This window comes from Pezoporus wallicus, unplaced genomic scaffold (assembly GCF_028554395.1).
Source record: "Pezoporus wallicus isolate ANWC-B61680 ecotype Strahan unplaced genomic scaffold, APGP_CSIRO_Pwel_v1 contig_5485, whole genome shotgun sequence".
Lineage (NCBI taxonomy): Eukaryota > Metazoa > Chordata > Aves > Psittaciformes > Psittacidae > Pezoporus > Pezoporus wallicus.
Window position 1 is genome coordinate 1,580,860 of NW_026641550.1, and position 17,197 is coordinate 1,598,056.

Below are 17,197 nucleotides of genomic sequence, written 5' to 3' on the forward strand. Positions count from 1 at the left end.
CTGCATCAAAGTGGAAGATACAAATTCTATGGATTATTAAAAAGACGTAAATATCAAAAACATAATGGGTTCAAAATTATCTTTACATTAAATTCTAGTGCATTCAGCATGTAGCAGCTCTTGAATGTACTTATCCCAACAGGAATCTAGGCAATAACTGACCACAGCATCAGCAAACACATTCAAAAAAACTTCCCAGAAGGATCAACAAACACAGGGTATTTTTGTTCATTTGGGTCAAGCCAAGACTCCATCTCAACATTTAAGGACACAACACTGCTATGAACTGAAAGGAACCCAGCATTCTCAAACCGATCTGACTGGAAACCAGACAGTTTCACATTTTTAACCCTCCTCCTTTTGCTTTTTTTAAGGCAGCACTTCCCCTTCACCACTGCATGTCAAAAGAAAAAAAAAACTGAACTAAAATTTTTGAAGTACATACAGTAGTTCTCTCCAATAAAAATAGCTCAAAATACATCTGTTAAGATAAAGAAACACTGCTTTGTATGACAGTGTGTGACCTTCAAAATACTATGCCTATCAATAAAAATCAGTTTCTCTGATTTTTTTTCAGAAAAAAAATTCACATTGTCTTACTCATAGTATAGAATAAATGTGTATTTACATCAGACAACACCACTTAAGAAGCTGATGCATTTTCCCACTGCACTTTTAACACTTTCCTCAGTTCTCAAGAAGCCACACTTAGATAGCAGTGTTATTTCTGACCACAAAACATCCTGGATACCGTAAGCAAAGTTTTCCACCACTCCAGAGAGACCACCCCAAGATAAGCACGCAGCCACAACAGTGCCATTTGGAATAGTGCGGTCTGAACATATCCCTCAGAGTCAACTGCCAGATTCTGTGCTATGCAGGCTTAGCTTTCAAAATAGGATGGTATCAACTCCGTAAATGTCTCTGAGAAGCAGGTAAGTCTTGCCACTCCCTATAACAAACTCTCAAAGACACTGATTCAGAAGCAGACTGGAAGCAATTGCAGTTCTACTGATGGGAAGTTCAGCATAGAGAGGCCATGAATGGCTAGAGAGCTGGTACTATCTCAAGCAAAGAAGATGCTTTGAAAACAAGCAAGTTTGGAAGCAGTGGAAAAAAGAGATGCATGTTCTGGTTTACCTAAAAATCCTATGCAGGTAGCAAAAAACCCCTCCTCATACCTAAAATGTTCCATTATCATGCATGATACTTATTGATATGCAGCAATAAAAACACAGAGTTAAAAATCCATGTGCTTGTCCTTATGTCAACAGTATTCACCTTGAAAAGGCTGCTCACCTGCAAGTGCAGCTAGAACAGCATTTTGCAAAATCTTGACTTAGAATATAATTAAACATGCAGTGAAATTTACTATCCATCATGAGCCCAGACTCAACCAGGACTATCTCATATTCAGATTTGGAAAAAAAAATGCAGTAAAAACTGCATTTTTACTGCAAAAAGTTTGCAAAAACTTTATTGCAAAAGTCTGCAAAAACTGCAAACTTTAATAGATATTATTATGCACCTATTAGATGAGGAAAAAAGCAAAAGAGGAAAGGGGAAATGCAACTTCAAAATTAAATAAATCTTTCCTTAAATGACAATAACAATTAAACAGATATCCAGTCTTCCTATAGATTAGCTATATATTTTTGCAGCTTCCCTGCCAGCTCTGACATAAATCCATTACACAAGTTTCAGGTTACTGGCTTCATGCCTACAAACTTTTAGTTACTTGTAAACAGCATGTAAACACTTGATCAACACTCAAAAACTTTGCAAAAAAACTAAGTCAAATGATCTAATACTGAACTGAACAGAAATTCTAATACAAATAAGGCATAAGGTTTTTACAAATCATCAACTGCCATGGAGAATGCATGTTTCACAATCAATACATGGAACGTTCACCTGGTACTGAAGTGCAGGATCCTACACCTGGGTCAGAGAAATCCCAGGCACAGCTACAGGTTGGGAAAAGAGATTGAGAGCACCCCTGCGGAGAAGGACTTGGGGGTGTTGGTTGATGAGAAAATGAACATGAGCTGGCTTCAGTGTGTGCTTGCAGCCCAGAAAGCCAACTGTATCCTGGGCTGCATCAAAAACAAGCATAACCAGCAGGTAGACTTGTGAGACCTCACCTGGAGTACTGTGTGCAGTTCTGGTGTCCTCAACAGAAAAAGGACATGGAACTGTTGGAAAAAGTCCAGAGAAGGGCCACGAGGATGATCAGGGGACTGGAGCACCTCCCGTATGAAGACAGGCTGAGGAAGTTGGGGCTGTTCAGCCTGGAGAAGAGAAGGCTGCATGGAGACCTCATAGCAGCCTTCCAGTATCTGAAGGGGGCCTATAGGGATGCTGGGGAGGGACTGTAGTGACAGGACACGGATCCCTTCATTAGGGACTGTAGTGAAAGGACAAGGGGTAACAGGTTAAAACTTAAACAGGGGAAGTTTAGATTGGATATAAGGAGGAAATTCTTTCCTGTTAGGGTGGTGGGTGGTGAGGCACTGGAATGGGTTGCCCAGGGAGGCTGTGAATGCTCCATCCCTGGCAGTGTTCAAGGCCAGGTGAGACAAAGCCTTGGGTGAGATGATTTAGTGTGAGGTGTCCCTGCCCATGGCAGGGGGGTTGGAACTAGATGATCTAAAGGTCCTTTCCAACCCTAACTATTCTATGATTCTATGCTTGCTATCCAAGATTCAAATCTTTATGCCCAACAAAACTGGGCAGAATCATAGTATATCTCAAGTTGGAAGGGATCCACAAGGATGATTGAGTCCAACTCCCTGCTTCTTGCAGGGCTACCTAAAACTAAAACGTGATTATGAGAATCATCCAAATGTTCCTGAACTGACAGGCTTGGTGTCATGACCTCTTCCTTGGGGAGGATGTTTCAGTGACCCACCACCCTGTCAGCAAAGAACCTTTTCCGAAGGTCCAGTATGAACTTCCCCTGACAGGATTTCATTCCCCTTCCTCGTGTCCTATCACTTTTCACCAGAGAGAGATCAGCACCTCCCACTCCACTGCCCTCCTTGAGGAAGTTGTAGACTGTGATCAAGTTAGTCATGTGATCAATTTCACATTTTAATAGAAACAAACACATCTTGAAATAATATAACAGAAAAAAAAGCATCTTTATGTCTTTTTAATGTGTTCTCTCTGCCTGTTTTTCTTTCCTATAAGATGAAGCTTTTCTGCACTAACATCTGAACGTATCCTTCCATGTAGGGAAGGCTATAGGCTGTCTTGTATTTACTTTCTCCATCTGAAAAAAAAAACAAACCAAACCACCAAAAAACAAACAAAAAACCCCACAAAACCAACACCAACAACAACACAACCACAAAACGCTAAACCAAACAAAAAAACCCCACAACAGTATAAGATCTACAGGACATCTTGGTTTTCATCAGGTTTTCCATATTTTGGAAGTGGGCAGGAAGATACTGCAGGAGTACTAGATACCAAAAAAAAAAAAACAGTCACTATTACTACTGACACTGGAGAGCAAAGATCCCCCTGCAAAGACGTACCTTGTCACTAGAAGAGTGACTACACAGAAGCAGATGGCAAATATGCCACAAAAATCTTTAACATCTCATTATGGAGAAAATTAAGTTCTGTTGTACATTGCCACAGACAAACAGCAGCAATATGTCAATCATGTTAGCCCTCTCATGTCATATTTATCAAAGTAGAACAAGTTACAATGACAACACATGCAACTTCAAGCATTCAGAAACCCATGGAGAAGCTACGTAATCTCATTTACCATGAAGATGAAGCTAGAAATGTTTATTGATATATATTGAAATTTGGATATATAGGTCATGAAAATGACTTGAATACATTGTTTTGCTTAAGTCTAGGTAGAATTAGAGTCCCAGAAAAAGAAGGCTTACATTTCTCTTAGCGTTTGTCTATGCTGCAGACTTACAAATACATTCCTAGAGATATAAATACAGCAAGACAGTGGCCAACAAAAGCTAAGCACTTCCCCTGCTTCTGGGTTCTCATGGCTAACTCCATAACCTCCAGGAATACCAGCCAGACTGGAAAACAAGAAAGCCCACAAACATACCTATACTTCCCTGCAACACAGGCTACAGTATGCACTTGAAAAATACTATTTTGAATAAGTTTCAAATTACAGTTACATTTTTCTCATGTTATTATCATGAAAGTGTTATTTATATGAGCTTCTCTGGCTCCCTATTCAGTCTTCCAATTCCCCATAGCTACAGATGCTCAGAATTTGGCATTTACTGTCCTTTCTTCTCCATTCACATAATGAACCATGTACTTCCAGCACAGGGCAACTAAGATGATTAAGGGAGTGGAGCATCTCCCTTATGAGGAAAGACTGAGGGAGCTGGGTCTCTATAGTTTAGAGAAGAGGAGACTGAGGGGTGACCTTATTACTGTATATAAACATATAAAGGGGGAGTGTCACGAGGATGGAGCCAGGCTTTACTCAGTGGCAAACAACGACAGGACAAGGGGTAATGGGTACAAACTGGAACACAAGAGGTTCCACTTAAACTTGAGAAGAAACTTCTTCTCAGTGAGAGTGACAGAGCACTGGAACAGGCTGCCCAGGGAGGTTGTGGAGTTTCCTTCCCTGGAGACATTCAAAACTCGCCTGGAGACATTCCTGTGTAACATTATCTAGGTGTTCCTGCTCCGGCAGGGGGATTGCACTAGGTGATCTTTTGAGGTCCCTTCCAATCTCTAGCATACTGTGATACTTTTCTCATTGACTAAAATATTCCTGCTTACTTCTGACTTATAAATGGATGAGGCACTTTCTAGTTGTCTTCTTGTATCTGCATGCTGTGCAATACTGCATTCTAGGATTAACTGCAATCCTTACAAATACTGGATTAATTTAACTTTACACCTCCTGTTAAGAAAAAAAACAATTGTGTCACTTTACAACTCAAAAAAAGGTCTCAAAATTTTAAGGTAAAGCATTACTTTTCCACATGTTTTAAAACACTGTATTATGTACTGTTATTATGAAATGTTATTAAGTAATTGTGTTATTAATTATAAACCATGCTATTAAGTTTTATGTCCTCCTCGCATCTCCAAAATGTATTCTGAACTCTCAATAAACTACAATGTCTAAATAACAATATGTGAACTCATTAACCCACCCATTCAACTGTCTTATTTAGGAACACTATGCACACCTGTTCTCCCACTGAAAACTAAACCTATCTTAATTCAAGCCAAGAAGAACATCTATGAAGTAGCACGTCTGTTCAAGGCAGAGGACCAGTTTTGAGCTAACCTATACCTGTCTTTTAGATTCTAAAACCACGCAATATTTTCTTCTATTCAGGCCACTTCCAGCTCTAGTACTGGTGCATTACAAAATTTTCAGTTGAAACAATAAATATATTACTTCAAACTAAAGTTTTAAGCCCAATGCAGTCACTTAGAGCTGCTCTGAAATCAATCAAACCTATTAAAAAGAGACAATAATCAGAACATATTCCAAGGTTTAAACATAAAAAAGCCTTTCACTTAAGTTGTTAGTATTTGTGATGCAGTCACTAGTTAACATATGGATCTTCAGCTCAAATGAGTCATTAATTTCACTGAAGAAATGCTGTTGATGCATCTTCCAGTCAAATACAATGTTAACTTGTCCCTCTGCCGTTAGAGTAAGCAATTGAACATTTCACTCCTGACTGGTTCTTTGGCTTAAGTCATACTCTAAAATTGAAAACTGCTTGTTCCAACAAAACACACTTCTCAACAGAATCAGAAAACATTTAATTGCATTAGTTTGAAGGCACCCTAGCTACACCAAAAGTTAAAAAAGAAGCCCTGCTGGGACAGAAGGGAGCTTGGAGCTGAAATACAACATTCAAAGAATTATATCCATCTTACTGAGATACCCAAGTAAAATCTTCATCAAAAGAACTCTACTCACTATTTCCCTAAATCCTTAAGCATACCTTTTTTCCATTAGGAAACTTTAGATACTTACAACATATGATCTATAAACTGCTGTAAATAATGCTGAAATAGATGCTAATGACCTACCTCACACAAGACAGATTGATCCCCAAAGTAATTCCAGTTTTCCAAATTCTAGTATAATTCAACAGAAAGACAATCTCAGTAAATTTAATGGAAGGCAGCTTACCTTCATAGCCACTATAGTCTTCCCTACAGTCTAAAATACTTGATTCCAGGTTTAGAGATTAAGAAGGTCCTAAAAGGTTTCCTAATAAAAATCAAACATCTAAGTCTCCTAAATTTGAAATACATACAAGCGAGCAGCTGCAAGCTGACTCTACCTGCATTCTAAAATAGCAAGGTGTAAGGCATAACAGATGTAAAGGCCAGACACATTAGTGCTAATCTTGGCTACACTAATACATGCTGCTCAGACAGGCCCCCAAAAATACCAGGTACAGATAGACAAAAGAAAGTGGAAAAAAAGACATAATGCAAAGTATATGTACCAAGCGAGACCAAAATAAGTATAATGAGACTTGGATGTATTGTTTTTTTCTTTGGACTATAGAAAAAACAGAAAGCAAACAGAAGATGAATTTCTTATATATGGTCGAAAAAATAAAATAATCTCTATCCACTAACAACTTATAAGTTATCCAAATTCTCCAAGTAAAAGGAGAGGTGTTAACAAAGAAGAAAGCACAAAATGCGTCGAGAGGGCATATGTGTTGAAGGATTTTCTTTTATCAGAACTAATTTACTTGACTAAATAGGATTAAAACCACCAAGAAGTTTAGAAAAATCTAGTGACTGACTAGGTTCCACTAAGGATTATTCTGCCAAGCTGCAACTTGCTGTACAATACTTCAAGAAAAGCTGTAGATACGAGCTTCAACTTGATATGCTTCCTTCCAGCTTCTCATTGGATTAACTCTCTAACACAAAGTGTGATGGGAATCACTTGCTGGCACCCAGAAAGTGAGTAACCTTTCCAGAAAAGTAAAAACAGTTTCCTCTGACAAGAAAATTAAGTTGACTTTCAGGTCACAATAATTTTAGTAGCCCAGAAAGCCATCTGAAATAACCAATGCTGTCCTTAGCACAATACTAACACAGAGGGAAAAGGAGTTCACAGCTCTCATTCACCATTTGCAATCAAACTGGAAAGCTTTTTCTCCTTTTCACAAATATATAAACTTTTGTATTAATTATATTATATCCATAATTATATGATGTACTTATCCTTGAAGGCTTCAGACATAGAAAAGCACCGATTTGAGCATGAGAAGGAAGGAATCACTAATCAAGACAGCTTAGAACATTCAGCACAGCAAAAGCCAGAGAATTCAGTAATTGTATTCTCTTCACTACACAAATTTAAGCATATAGTAACTCATAAAATATGCTTATATTCAATTAGGTTTAATATTAACAAAAAAAGACTTCCTTGAAGATCATCAAATAAGACTTTAACTGAAATACTAGCTAGTTAGTACTTCACAGATAAGAACCTCAATATACTTCAGAAGAGAATTAGCAAAAATAATAATCTTTAGTCTCTAAAATATATTTAAAAAAGTATCAACCTTTTCCACTATGATGAGGTCTCCAACTTGTATGTCTGAACTCTTAACTTGCACTTTACCTTAAAAAAAAGAAGAAATGTAATCAGCTTAGGCAGACATTAATAAAGAGTCACAAGAATATAAATCCCAGAACTCAAGTTATACTTAAAGACGTTATTGTTTTGTGAAAATATTACAAATTATACAAAATAATAGATTTCATCTGTTTGAATAATTCACTGGTTTAAAAAAAAAGTCTAATTTTGTAATCTGTTAGCTGTTGCAGAAGTATTAGAGGAAAAAAAAACATATGGAAGATGCTCAAGTCTTATCTATATCAGTAACAGAGTTGTAAAATTGGAACGTCTTTCACATCCTACTAGCCGACATTTCTACTTTTTACAAGTCAAGAGTTGTTAGGCTTACAGTCACAGAGAATTCTCACACACATTAGTCACAGCCCAGTTACCAACAGGTAGCTTTGCTTGGCTGCTAAAGTTACAGTGTAATTGGTAACTGTGTGAAACTTATTGGCAATTCAGTGAAAAGAGGTAAGTTTCTCTAAACTCAGAAGAAATGCCTGAAGATTTCATTTTAGATAAAGCAAAATATAAGCTGAAATAGAGGATTTTAATTCTCTAGAGCTGCCCATTCAGTAACTGTTCTAAACAACTCATTCAAAAATACACACAGCACGTGTACCAATTTAATTTCTGTATGTTCTACAGGATATTAATACTTGTAAGACTGTTAAGTTTTAACATTCTTGTGTGATGGACTGAAAAACTGAGACAGAGAGGTTAAACCCAAAATGAGTTATTATTTACGTTATCAGAATTCAGGAGTTCTAGTCCCAAGGGTTCTTGTGACAAATCCAGAAAGAGGTGCTTCTCTGAGGTAAAAACAACAAAGAAAACGACCAAAAATCCACCCACAAACCCTTGTAGACATGACAAGTCATGACATAAGGATATCTTCTACCAAGATACAACAGGCAATAAATTAGGAACCTGTTAACTCAGGATACAAACCCATGCATATTTACACAGCCTGATGAGCTGAAATACACGCCTATACAAAATATCTTTTCCCATCAGAAACATTATCATGATTCTAAGCAGCAGGTATCTGATCAGCAGGTATCAGATGACAAGTATGTCAAAATATGGTGAGGCGTATTAAAGTTCTAAATAAAAGTCAGACTGAACAAATTAGAAGACCTATAAAAGCACAGGATAAGCAGCTATTTGTTTGGAATTTAATTAAAAGTATTATTAAAGTAGATTTGTTAATGTGCATTATATCATCTATCTCAGTGTTATACTGACTATAAACCAAAAGCTAAGCTAGGTTCCAAATCTATGAGACCTCATAACTCTCAATGAAGAGAGATCAGGTAGTTAACCTCAAAAAATTCCTTATATGTGCATTTACACAAAGGTAGTAGGATTCATGTTATAAGCAATTATTTTCAGTACTTGCTCTTTAAAACTGCATTTCATGCAATAATATCAGTTGCTTTATGTTTAATTCAGTCAATAATAAGTGTATTCCTGTAGCTAATTTTTAATACAGTTTCCATTACATTAGCACTTCCAAAAATGTGCTGTGTCAGAAGAGAAACAGAACTTTTGTCTGCAAAGCTGTTTCTGAAAGCCACTCTTTGTTATTGATAATCATCTTTTATGCCAGTTCAATTTTTCGGTTGCCAAAAACACCTCCCTCCCCACCCGCAAACACTGAAGAAATTCTATCTTCAATCTGACTCCTAACACCGCCGTAACACATTTGTGAAGGTGAAGGGAGGAGCACAAGACCAAGATACCAAAAGCTGTAGCAAGAAATATACCATTTCTCTACAGGAGTTTCAAGATACCCATGGACATTAAGTTAGTAAGAAGCTGTCAACAGGTTTTTTTTGTTGTTTTTTTTTTTTTTTTAATCTAAAGTAACTAAAATTAAAGCTCAATCACTGAAAGAACAGTCTGATACCAGATCAACATCCTCAGCCTGCTTAACTGCAGGACCCTGTGAATTCTCCTTATAAATTCTCAGGTTTTGACTGGAAGTGAATAGTATATACCAGAAAAACATAGTAATGCTTACTCTGCTTTCTAAGTTTGTTAGCTTTATCAAAAGGATAGCATTCCCTATTTTGTTTTTAATTCCTATGCTAGCGATTTTCATCAGTTTATAAGTGTGATAACCATGTAAATTAACTGATTATAGTAATAACAGCCACAAAAATCCTAGTTCCAGCTGGATTGCCTCTAATCTATGCCACCTATGCAGTCATGTACGACAAAAATAATTTTGAGATACTAATCAAATGCAACTACCAGCAATTTTATCAACTGAATTTTCCACAATTGTGTTCTCACAGTATTATACAGTAAAGATCAAAAGACACTAAGCCTTAGGAAACAAGAAAAGGTTTAACACTCATCTGGAACATGATGAAGGGCAGACAAAAAAGCAAAGACTCCTGGCGCCAAGCATACCTACAGGAACTCACACTGCAGCTTTGCTTCTCAGTCTAGCAATCCTGGGATTTCATATCATAAATTGAAAAGTTTCCTTATCAAACTGTTTTCCAGGTGGCTTAGTACAACCCTACAGAAAACCATCTCTATTACACACTAACGGGTCTTTTTAGAGCACCCTGTATATCTTTGCACTTAAGGAAGTGGCCTGTGACATACAAGACAATTATTCTACAGTGAATCTGAATGGCAGGATATATTCTGTTAAAAACTAAATGGTAAAATGTGGCAGTAATTCAAAAAGTGGGTTAAAATTTTGAAAAGTCAACAAATAACACTTTCTTTTAGACTAGCAAAAATGAGATTCATTAGATGCCATCTCAAAGAACATTAAAATAATGCAATACTACATCTTAGTGAAGATGCATTTAGAGAAAAAAAAAGACACTGAATGTTATTCACTGCATAAATTATTTTTGCAAACTATTTTTTCTCTGAAAACATCTCCATAGCAAAACACTCCTCACCATCTGTGTAATTACCAATAAAAAGTCCAAAGCTGTCAGAAGTGCCTACGCATCCAGACTTTATAGTCCACCAAGGCGCAAGGCTTTTGCCTAAAGCAGCATACAGAATTATGCAGAACTGGAACACTGAAAAGTGGCTGTAGTAATTCATTTTACTCCCAACATAAAGCCTTACGAAATGAACTGCAGTAATTAGAAAAACTAGATCTCATATGCTCTAACAACTATTTCATACAACAATGAAATAAAGAAAATGTGGATATATATCAGAAATCACTTTTCATTAACTTTCATTACTAATTTTTATTCTTTGTTACTGTTTATTAATTAGCAATCAATAATTTATTATTTTTATTAATAAGTGTCTGATTGCAAGCCACTCCTAAAAGAATAGTGACTTTAAGAGTAGCATTTTCAAATTCTTTTTTATTTGCTATTACATCCATGGTACCTTTAGTACTGTCTGAAGTACTGTTTCTGGAACTGGTAACAGAGCTTGTCTCTAGTGCAGAAATATAAAACTCTTGAATGAAAGCAGTCAGGCATAGACCATATGAAAATTTCACATGGTATCTATTAGCCCGAGTTGTCAGCATAAAGAGAGTATACATCACATAATGGGGAGCTGGGTACAGGAGGGGAGCTTAAAGCTACAGTGAGTCCAAGGTGAGGATGCTGATCTTTCAGGGCAAAGTGCTGTCCTTGGGTCCTTTTTTCAAACTCCATCTTAGATAGTGAACTGATGTTGAGTCTTTAATCACCAATATGAATCTCTAGAGAGAGGACTCCCTAGTCCCTTCTGTGTGTACTATGTCCTCCTGGGTGAAATGGAAAGCCTTCAGTCTTTCTTATCCAGTCTCCTGGATGCTGAAAAATGTGGAACAGTTCACTTGACACTTCCTCTCTTCTGCCCTCTCTCTAAAATTCTATCTTACATTAAAATTTCAAGTTCTGTTTCTGCTGCTGCTTACTGTTTCCCTGAACAATCAAATTGATACAATTCTTTAAAAATTTATCTGTCCCAAATGGTCTCAATACCAGAAATGAAATCATCAGTTGGTTTGAAATACTGCAACCAATAAAGACTTAATGTGGTATCTTTAGATTCAAAAATAATGTTTTTTTAATGAAATGGCTTTTTAAAAAGCAGAGGACAACCTGTTCTTGAGGAGTTGAAATGTTATAAGAGGTTTCAATACAGATTACAAATAACTGGAGAAGAATAATATTACAATAATCAGGAAACTGACAAAAATCCTATTCTAAAGTTGCAGGTAATAGTTAAAATCACTGAAAACTGACTGCCTCCTGCCAGAGACCATTTTGCAATTAAAAAAAAAATAAAAAATCAACTGAGAACAGAGCTGCTTCAACTGCATAAACAAATTCAAAAGTGTAAAAAAATAATAAAAAAATTAAATCACACTAGCTCTCCAAACCAGACTTCAACTCTCCGATTTTAAAGGAAAAATACTAGCCTGCACACTGTATTTTCTTCTTCTGTATAGCACTTACCGGTATCTTCTCAATTTCACACAGTTTTGGCATGTATTTTCAATCTCATTACATTCTTAATGGCACTCTTAAAGACATAAGTTTTTCACATTTGAAGCCTGGATAGAATTATTTCATTAATCTCATCTCTCCTGACTTTAATTTTTTTCTTCGCTTTACAGGTTGCAAAGACGAAGAGTTCTGCAACACTTCCAAAACTGTTAAAGATCCTGAGATGAAGTGACAGATGCATACCTTTTCTGCAACTCGCATTTCTGACTATTATAGTTAGTTATTCTCTCCTTGATCTTTTTTCTTGAAAAATTCAGTAACACTGCATGGGTAAACCTAACTAGGCAAGGTTCAGGGCAGAACTGCCAACTTAAAGAATGGAAAGGGGAAAAAAAGTTAAAATTGTTTTACAATTTTATTACTTTTGTTTTACTAATTGTTTTACAATTTGTTTACTAATTGTTTTACAACTTTATTTCCCAATTGGTTTCTGGCAGCTTAATGAAAAATGTAACAAACTGCTTATAAACTTGAGGTAACTCTTCTGCAGAACAGCAGTATTTTTCATAGGCACTTAACTGATCATACTTCAGTGCACAAGACAAGAAGCTGTGCCAAAAGTATAGCAGAGCCTTAGGAAAGAAAAACTAAAGTCCTCCCAAATCTTCCTGCACAGGTTTCAAATTTTTTCCATCCCAGTTTCTGCTCTACAAAAAGACATGCAGGTGAACTGCTCTGAAGCAGAAAAGGACAATTAAAAGGACAGGATAATTTTAGTTCTAGTCAAATACACCTCCTTTAGAACTTTAACTTTCATACTGTCTGAAAATTGTCTATCAGGGATTTCAAGACTTCGATATTCAAAAAAGGAAAGTAGATTTTGCAGCAAACACCTCAATAAAAAAGATTAAGACAGCAGAATGCATCATACACTTAGATTCAACACCATAATCTAAAGCTATAAAAGGGAAAAGAATCACATGAAAGACAGACAGGTATATTTAACTGACTTGCTCACAAAAAAAAAAAAAAAAAAGCAATACATTTCCCGATTTGCACATTTCATCACCTGCCACAAAGGCTTGAAAGAGTAAAAACCATTCAAACTGCACATGTAGCAGGTGCACATTCTTGACAAATGCAGTTACACCTAGAAAATTCACCACGGGATAACTGAAGACTGAGCTTTCCCATGGATCAAACAGTCTATGGACATTAAGCTGGCCGTTGCTGCCTAAGTATAATTAAGTAACACTTAAAAACAAATTTCCCATTCTCCCTTGGTTTCCTTGCTCAGAGCAGCTCATTATTAGGGGAAAAAAAAAAAAACAACAAAAACCAAAAACAACACCCACCCTCCCCTTCCAAAACAAAACAAAAAAAAAAAGAAAAAAAAAAGACAACTTCTTGATTAGAACAAATACTTATTATTCAAGGTCTTGAATTACTAAAAATAAATTCTAAGTCTTCAAGATTCACTGACGTAAATCCACCATCTTCAAGAAGCTGGTACTTCTTTCGCTACCAAAATGCAGGTCATAAGACAGCATTCATGTTTTGCCCATTTAGAGGTTCCTGAGGCTAAGAATGACCCCACAGAAAATCAATACTGCTAGGTAGTCAAAGACTTCCTGATTTTAACCTATTGCAACACTGTATAAAAAGATTTTAAGTTACAAATCAACTTACCATGCTATCTTCACAAATGTAATTAATCACAATTCAAACCCCAGTAGCTTCTCTTGCTATGAATACGTTCAATTCCCTTTAGTAAACAAACAATTTTGCAAAACAATTCACTAGAAATTATTAAATTCTCATTTTTATCTTCCATGAATGGTACAATTAAACCAAGGGTAACACTGAACCTTGCTAACATTAAGTTTTCCTACTGTCCAATTTGAGCAAAGTTACACTGCTTAACCTCTCTATGTCAGTTTCTCCATCTTTGAGATGGGAAAAATACCTATTCCATGGAAAAGACTGTAAAATCTACACAAGTCATAAAATCACTAGGGAAAAGAAAGATGCTAGAGTAGTAGAAAGTGCAGTTCCACTCTGAAAAGTGACTCTTAACAGTGGCATCGATTTTCAGGTTTTTAATTAAATCAGTATCAAGTTTGTTCATTCACAAGTAACAAAGCCTTCTTTCTCCAAACCATTAGCCTGTAGGTTAGTATAGTAAACCTGAGTTTTTTCCACTTGAAAAGTACTGCCAATATTAAAAATTAGGTGTATTATAATGGAAGTTATTTATAAAAATAGTTTACAGAAGTGTGGTATTTGACTTTATTAATTTGCAAAAATAACTAAATCCTTCTCAAAACCTGTAAAAAACTTGGCCTGATTTTATGATGAATTTTGTTATTTTTATGATGATTATTTTTATCATGATTTTAATTATTTTACCACAGCAGAAGGTACCATTTTTTGCCTCAAAAAGATGCCTTTCACTTTCAGAATGCCTTAATATGAAAGAACCCTGTGTTATGAAAAAGGTGCAATTTGTCATCTGTTCATTACTTTCTATATGTTTGTGGCAATGCTTAGTACAGCTTAATTTTGAGGGGGACTGCAATACCGTTTTCATTCTTAGAATAGGCCGCAGCTCAAAATGTTAGCTCATCAATCACACCACCGTAAAAATGGGATTCAGAGTTCACTGTAAGCAGAGATCTTGTATCTTTACTTCTGTAGAATATCACTGTCATCAAAAAAGAGAGCAAACAAAAAAAGTCACAAAACAAAACAAAAACCAAGTATTAATTCATTATGGCACTGACACCAAAAACTGTAAGCTGAAACAGACACACACATTTGTAGGTAAAAGCTGACATTCTTTAAAAAAGAGGGCATCTCTAAAGCTCTCTAACTTTCAGTTCCCAATAAAACCGTGGGGCTTTACCTATAAAGCTATACCTATATGGGTATAGCTATTTTATACCTATTTTTAATTCTCTGTTCTGTATCTAGAAAATGGCTCTATCAAAGTGACCAAATTGAACTTTGACGACTTCCTTATTTCTAGGAGAAGCTACAAAATGAAAAGTTTCTCAAACACACATAACCTCACAAAATATTTCATGAATTGGGAAAGAAGATGTGAGGATTCAAAAACTTCTATTTAAATGCCTAACAATTCACCAGAAACTCCAATACTGACTCTGAACAAGTGAAAAAAGAAGCAAAAGGCACCCAACTTAGGTCTTTAAACAGCAAATATCAGTCTTGACACTTACATCACACCGGTAACAATAAGCTATGTATGTGTTTCCAGAACTAAGAATTCTAGATTACTAACACTACTACTGTATGGGGTAGGATTGTACTATCTGTTTCAAAGATGAGTGTTAAATAGCCTACCATAACAGATTTTAAAAAACTGAATAAACCAACTAGTGGGTTAAATTAAAAATTTGAAAGAAAAGCCATTAAAAGTCCATTTCTTTATGGACCGTATTAAAGACTGTAAAGATCATAGAATCATAGAATAGAATCATAGAATAGTTAGGGCTGGAAAGGACCTCAAGATCATCAAGTGCCATGAAATTTATGTTGGGAATGGTAAACAGAATTTATACTTGGCACAATGTATGCCATACACTCTCTATGCTTCAGACACAATCTCACATTCCATAACAGCTTCCCATTTTCTAGGACTTTTTTGCCAAGGAAAATCCTTAACATATACTTCCTAGGATATTGTAGCAAAATAACTTTTGAGTGTAATAGCAAGGTCATGTTGTTTTTTAAGGTTATTCATTAGACGTGATAATAGAAAGATGCCAAAAAATAATGAATAATCTATGTAGCATTCTGTTCTGAAATTAAACAGCAAAATATGCTAAACAACATGAAACTGGAGGGGCGCACAGTTTTTCTCTTATGCTCACATTTACAATTTACAATATCCTACCAAATTTGATCGTCATTTCACAGCTGAAGTGCTTCATTTCCTTGAAAGTTTGTGAAAAACTTAAAAGTTTTGATGCTAAAAAAAGGCATAACTGACCTCTCCTTTTATTACTTTCTGGAAAGAAAAATAGTTGTTCCTACTGCATGATTATATAGATTTCAAATTATATGCAAAATTACAATCAATATTTTTGGCACTGAAGTTGACTCACAATACATCGCCCTTTTCTTAAACACAAATACACCCACCAAGTTTGAAAGGCTCTAGTGAATTTTAATTAGATTGTACTTCTTAGTTACTGATCCCTTATTTCCTATTTACACTTGATACGTAGCTGACAATGTTGCTGAGTTACTTTCAGGTATCAATTTCAGAGGAGAACTGCACTTTGATGTAATGGTACTAAACAGCAGAATGCTTAAAAAATATATCTATAATGATATACATACACCTTTCCTTTATTAAAAAAAAAAAAGGATTTACAACACTTCATAAACGGGTCATGTTTAACAGCCATATTTTTCTGAGGGAAATCAGGCACTTTAGCTCAGTATCAGTTTCATTCTGAATAGTGCAGCTCGAGACTCCTGGTTATTTTTTGGAACTGAAAGTCTTAAATGTATATATAAGATGAAATATTTAAGTATTTATACAAATGGTTTTGCTAACCTCGTACTGTCAGCTTGCTATATAACTGTGAGTTCATTTCCTTGTCTCTCTTGTAACGTCGAAATTCATCAACAGCTTCCCGTACCACTGTGACTGTCAAAACAAATCCCTGTTAAAGATATAATTATGCAATTCAGATTTCTCGAAATTGCTAGAATAGAAATACACAAGTAGAAACAATACACAGAGTAAGAACATGCACTTCGAATTAATTTTTTTTTCTTAATTTGGATTTTGGTGTTTTCTTCAATCTGTTAAACTTGAAATACAGTTATAATTAAAGTAACTCATAGAACTTATATTAGAAGTTATAATTAGAATAACTACATCCCCAAAGATGCATAATTTAGATACAATTTGAAATGTAAAATTTAAAATGCTTTGGATGAACTAAAAACAGCTTTTATAGCTCAGTAAACGTATATCTTCCACAAATTTTCAGCCTTTACCAAAAACATTTAAGTCTTCAATTCTAACATTAAGGTCACTGCCTTATTCCTAACAGACAGAAATTAAAAGGTAAACTGATGGCTACTTTAAGTAATT

At 35.5% G+C, this 17,197-nt stretch overlaps 1 protein-coding gene across 7 annotated transcripts in view; it reads right to left on the reverse strand.

Annotated features, from left to right (window-relative positions):
- Positions 1 to 17,197, reverse strand: part of ATP9B (ATPase phospholipid transporting 9B (putative)) — a 170,136-nt gene that overhangs the window by 121,144 nt on the left and 31,795 nt on the right. For all 7 annotated transcript variants that reach the window (XM_057424399.1, XM_057424401.1, XM_057424397.1 and 4 more), the window contains 2 exons: positions 16,652 to 16,760; positions 7,572 to 7,630 (listed from right to left, as the gene is read on the reverse strand). In XM_057424399.1, the coding sequence (XP_057280382.1) occupies positions 7,572 to 7,630; positions 16,652 to 16,760 (168 nt within the window). The remainder of the gene's footprint in view (positions 1 to 7,571; positions 7,631 to 16,651; positions 16,761 to 17,197) is intronic.